The sequence below is a fragment of the Portunus trituberculatus genome, chromosome 31 (genome assembly GCF_017591435.1).
Source record: "Portunus trituberculatus isolate SZX2019 chromosome 31, ASM1759143v1, whole genome shotgun sequence".
Taxonomy (NCBI): Eukaryota; Metazoa; Arthropoda; class Malacostraca; order Decapoda; family Portunidae; genus Portunus; species Portunus trituberculatus.
In genome coordinates, this window is record NC_059285.1 from 20,330,473 (window position 1) to 20,335,472 (window position 5,000).

Below are 5,000 nucleotides of genomic sequence, written 5' to 3' on the forward strand. Positions count from 1 at the left end.
ACACACTCCACACACCGGGAAAGTGAGACCACGACCCCTCGAGTTACATCCCGTACCTATTTACTGCTAGGTGAACAGGGGCCACACATTAAGAGGCTTGCCTATTTGCCTCGTCGCTTCCCGGGACTCGAACCCGGCCCTCTCGATTGTGAGTCGAGCGTGCTAACCACTACACTACTCGGTGTGTGTGTGTGTGTGTGTGTGTGTGTGTGTGTGTGTGTGTGTGTGTGTGTGTGTGTGTGTGTAGATAGATAGATAGATAGATAGATAGAGAGAGAGAGAGAGAGAGAGAGAGAGAGAGAGAGAGAGAGAGAGAGGATGAAAGCTTCCACCACACACTGAGACATAATGAGGGTCTTACCTCTTTCCCCTCCACCTCCCTTCCCTGCTTTCCTCCTTGCCTCCCGTACCCTTTCCTCTCTCCTCTTTCTCTGTCTCTCCCCCGCTGAGATAGAAGGGAAAAGGTACTCTACTTCTCCATAGGGTCTCTCTCTCTCTCTCTCTCTCTCTCTCTCTCTCTCTCTCTCTCTCTCTCTCTCTCTCTCTCTCTCTGTGTCAGACAAAATACTGCTCCTCCACCGCCACTTATCAAACGCCAAGCCAGTGACGTCACGAGCAGCTCATTGGGCGTAACACGAGTGACGTCACAGAACCCCTTAAGGACCCTCGAATACGCTTAGGCCTCTCCGGGAACACCTTTAGGAGGGAGGAACAGGCAGGAGTATCGAGAAAGGGAAGACAGGGAGAAGTGGTTGTTTACTTTTTAAGATTCAGTTGTTCATTTCAGTAAATGCGATAATGGTATTAATTACAATAGTTGTGGAGATGGTGGTTGTAATAACGGTGAAAGCAGCAGCAATAGTAGTAGTAGTAGTAGTAGTGTTTGTTGTTGTTGTAGTAGTAGTAGCAGTAGACGCAGCGATACGTACGTTAGAGATAATACTTGAGAGAGAGAGAGAGAGAGAGAGAGAGAGAGAGAGAGAGAGAGAGAGAGAGAGAGAGAGAGAAGCAGTAAACCATGATGACTAATTTCTCTCACAATCAAATATAAGAAAAAAAGAGAAAAAGAATTGCAAAGTTTTAACACGCTAATACCTCCTTTCTTTTCTCTACAGACCGACCTTGAGCCAGCGACCGTCACAACAGCAACAGCAATCACTACAACATTCAGTCCTAACACCGCTTCATCATCTACATTGGATTCAAGCCAACGATATTTCTTCTTATCGCTTTCATCTTTAAGTTCTCGAAAGAACTCTTATTTGCCCGATATCGTATTTCAAAATAGCAATAAGAATATTGTTTGTACAGCATTTTTGCTATAGTCTGCCATTTAAAGTTTTCATTTTCTACATTTTCTTTCAGTTATTGTCGTGAAACTTGAAATCATAACTAAAGGGTTTTGCAATGGTGAGTTCGTCTGGTGCTTGATCGGGGAAAGTAATTAATGCACACAGAGCTGTGAGTGTTACAGTCTGTACTTGTGTGCATGTGCGTGTGTGAATTTCTGGCCGTGAGTGAACGCGTGTGTGTATGGGTGCTATATACAACCTGTTTGGATTCTAAGCAGTTTGAGTTGTAAATCTATAACGAATAGGAGGTTAACACAAAGTCAGCACACGCACACAAATACGACAGGTGTGCTTTTGACTCTGCACATCGTTTTTGGTTGGTTGAGTCATATAACACTCTCTCTCTCTCTCTCTCTCTCTCTCTCTCTCTCTCTCTCTCTCTCTCTCTCTCTCTCTCTCTCTCTCTCTCTCTCTCTCTTCAAACATGTCCTTCCTGCTCCACTTCAGTAACTATCTCATCGGAGGTAATGTACCCATAGACGATGGCGTTGATAAACTCAATCGCAAGTACACCATCCTAATCCTCATCTGCCTCTCGTTGCCACTCGTCACAAAGCAGTTCGCAGGTGACCCAATTGAGTGCTTCACCCCTACATACTTTACAGAGCCACAGTCACGTTATGTCAATTCATACTGCTGGACGGCGAGTACCTATTACATCATTCCAATCGATGAGACAGCGCGGGAACAGGTGACGAGGGTACATTCAGTCAATTTCGATGATGAAGGCAGCTCTTCGTCCATCAAAGGAGAAAGAATCAAGGTCAACTATTACCAGTGGGCACCCATTATCCTACTAGTGGAGGCAGGACTCTTCTATGTACCCTTTGCCATCTGGAATTCCACTGCGAAGAACTCTGGAATCAAGGTGGGTCGTCTTTTGAAGAAAGTATCCGTGATCTCCCAGTACACACCTGGTCATCCTGATCGAGATGCCCTCATCGCTGAGTTCCTGGACCAGTTCAACACGCTGATGGGGGTATCTAAGTGCTGTCCAGGAACTGTGTGTAAATTCGACTGTAATTTAGCATGTGGTGGCAACCCGTCTTCATCACTGTTCATCCTCTATATGGTGGTGAAGATTTTGTATGTGTTCAATATCTTAATGCAGTACTTCCTGCTGACGGTGTTCCTGGGCAAGGGCTATCTTTTCCATGGCATCGAGGTGGTGGAGAAGCTTATCAACAAAAAGGAGTGGTGGACGTCTCCACGCTTCCCACTGCAAACACTGTGCCAGGTGTTGGCTGCACAACAGGGCTCTCTGCGCACCTACACCTGCCAGTGTGTGTTGCCCATCAACTTGTTCAACGAAAAGATATTTTCCTTCATCTGGTTTTTCTTCGCTATCCTACTACCAGTCACCATCTACAGTGCCCTCATCTGGGTCTGGCGCACCTTCACCTGCTCTCGCATCGCGTTTGTGCATTACTACCTGTGGAGGACGCGGCGTGTCGGCAAGGAGGACCTGTACAACAATGCACGCAAAATGGCTGTGCAGTATCTCGGGTGGGACGGGTGTCTAGTGCTACGGCTCATTGAAATGAACCATGGCGGCACCATCCTCACCATCCTCACCGAGCGCCTCTGGGAATTCTACGAGGGGATGGAGCGGGCCCAGCAGGACGGAGGAGATCCTGAGGCCTACCTTAATCAACGGCCACCCATCTTCGCTTGCGGGCCTTACCCTCCCCCGGGTCCTAGCACCGTCACGCCCACCCCCACAGGCCCCTATGGATTCTACGGGAAGCACTTCCTCCCAGGCACTCCCGGGGCCTATCCGGGCTACATGTGGAACCACCAGGACATGGCCACCCCAGGGTATTCCTCCTATCCCAGAATTCGGGGCAAGATTAGGTAACCCGCCCCTCACCCTCCCACCCACTCTGAGGGCTAATTAATGCCCACATCCACACCTATTCTCCCAACCTGTCCTGACTAAATGTTGCAAAACATCTATATTTCTGTTTTAACATTTTCAAATCCCTTAAAGTTTTGAACCAAAGCAATCAAACTCCAGACTAATAAAGCACTACTGATATGCGTGCTAACAAGGCTGTATGTGACACATCTCAGCTGTTACTTCCCATGCTAATAAGTACTACAACTGAATCACGTTGCCAGTCATCTCTCTCATAAATGAATGAGTGATGCAACTCTCCTGACACAGTAAATACGTAGTGCAGAAAGTGAAATTTCAGAATACAAAAGAAAAATCATAAATCACAGAGAACAAAAAATAAATTCCTTTCAAAACAAGTTCTGCACTCTGTACCCCTCAATTTTTTTTTTTTTTTTTTAGAATTCTTGCCGACCCATTCAGATTTCATTCTCCATCTGAAAAAAATGGAATGGACTTAATTATTCGAAAGTCCCTCACTTTTAAGAATGACCAGCCAGACTTATTTCCCCCTTTTCGGAGAAGAGAAAAAGAAAAAGAAGGGAAGATAAAAAAAGGAAGGAGGACACCCCATATTGGCCCTGCTTTGGTATCCACTCCTCACTACTACTACTACTACTACTACTACTACTACCACCACCACTACCACCACCACCACCACCACCACCATCACTAACACCGCCACTACCAACACCACCTAGTGCCCTTAGAAAGAGAAGAAAAAGAAAGATGTAATAGTATCAGTAACAGTAGCAACAAAAGCAACAGTAATTATCCTGACAAAGTAGATCAACCTGTGTGTGTGCGTGTGTGTGTGTGTGTGTGTGTGTGTACATATTGTATACCTATGTGTCTGTAGACATATTACAATAGCGTGTTACTATATTAGATGTGTGTGTGTGTGTGTGTGTGTGTGTGTGTGTGTGTGTGTGTGTGTGTGTGTGTGTGTAAGTCAGGTCACAGTATTATAATACTATAGTTATTTCCTGATTGTGTATTGCTGGCAGGTAATATAGCTACCTTATATAGTGGTGTTCGTCTGTTTAGTTAATGTTTGTTGGTTGACCAGTGTCTTGCCAGTAAATAGTGTCACAAAAACGCGTACTTGTCCAGTTATGTTTTGTCCTTTGTTTTATGTTTGTATTTAAGTATGTTGTTTTTCATTATTGACTTCTTTTCGTTACCTTCTTTAATTTCATAATATAGTTAGTTTGTCCCACTGTACATAATTGTCTATACATGTAACATTCTTCATATTTGTTATTGCTTGTATCTTATTTACAACAAAATGTATAGTTTGCAGTGTCTTTACAGGGTAGTGTGGAGTCTGTCTGCACACTGCCAAGTCCGTCTATTAGTATCTGCACTGCACTGTGTGTGTGTGTGTGTGTGTGTGTGTGTGTGTGTGTGTGTGTGTGTGTGTGTGTGTGTGTGTGTGTGTGTGTGTGTGTGTGTGTGTGTGTGTGTGTGTGTGTGTGTGTGTGTGTGTGTGTGTGTGTGTGTGTGCATCCTAACCATAGTGACTGCCTCATTTGACCTTCTCCCCATACCTCTCTTTATCTTTCTCTGACACCCCCATCTCCACTCTTCTCCCCTTTCATTATTTTAAGACACTCCTTTCTCTCGCCCTACATAACCATATCCTCTTCCTTATCCTAACCTCATATCTACTCATAACCTTCTCTTCACCGTTATGAGACTGGGAGTTATAAGTAAAGCCACATGAGGAACAGAGCCTGCATTAGTTACCC

The 5,000-nt window shown here is 45.0% G+C and overlaps 1 protein-coding gene across 2 annotated transcripts in view; it reads left to right on the forward strand.

Moving 5' to 3' along the window:
- Window positions 1-5,000, forward strand: part of LOC123511312 (innexin unc-9-like) — a 48,405-nt gene that overhangs the window by 41,287 nt on the left and 2,118 nt on the right. For both annotated transcript variants that reach the window (XM_045267092.1, XM_045267093.1), the window contains exon 4: window positions 1,116-5,000. This exon is cut by the window's right edge and continues 2,118 nt beyond it. In XM_045267092.1, the coding sequence (XP_045123027.1) occupies window positions 1,777-3,210 (1,434 nt within the window). In that variant the 5' untranslated portion in view covers window positions 1,116-1,776 and the 3' untranslated portion in view covers window positions 3,211-5,000. The remainder of the gene's footprint in view (window positions 1-1,115) is intronic.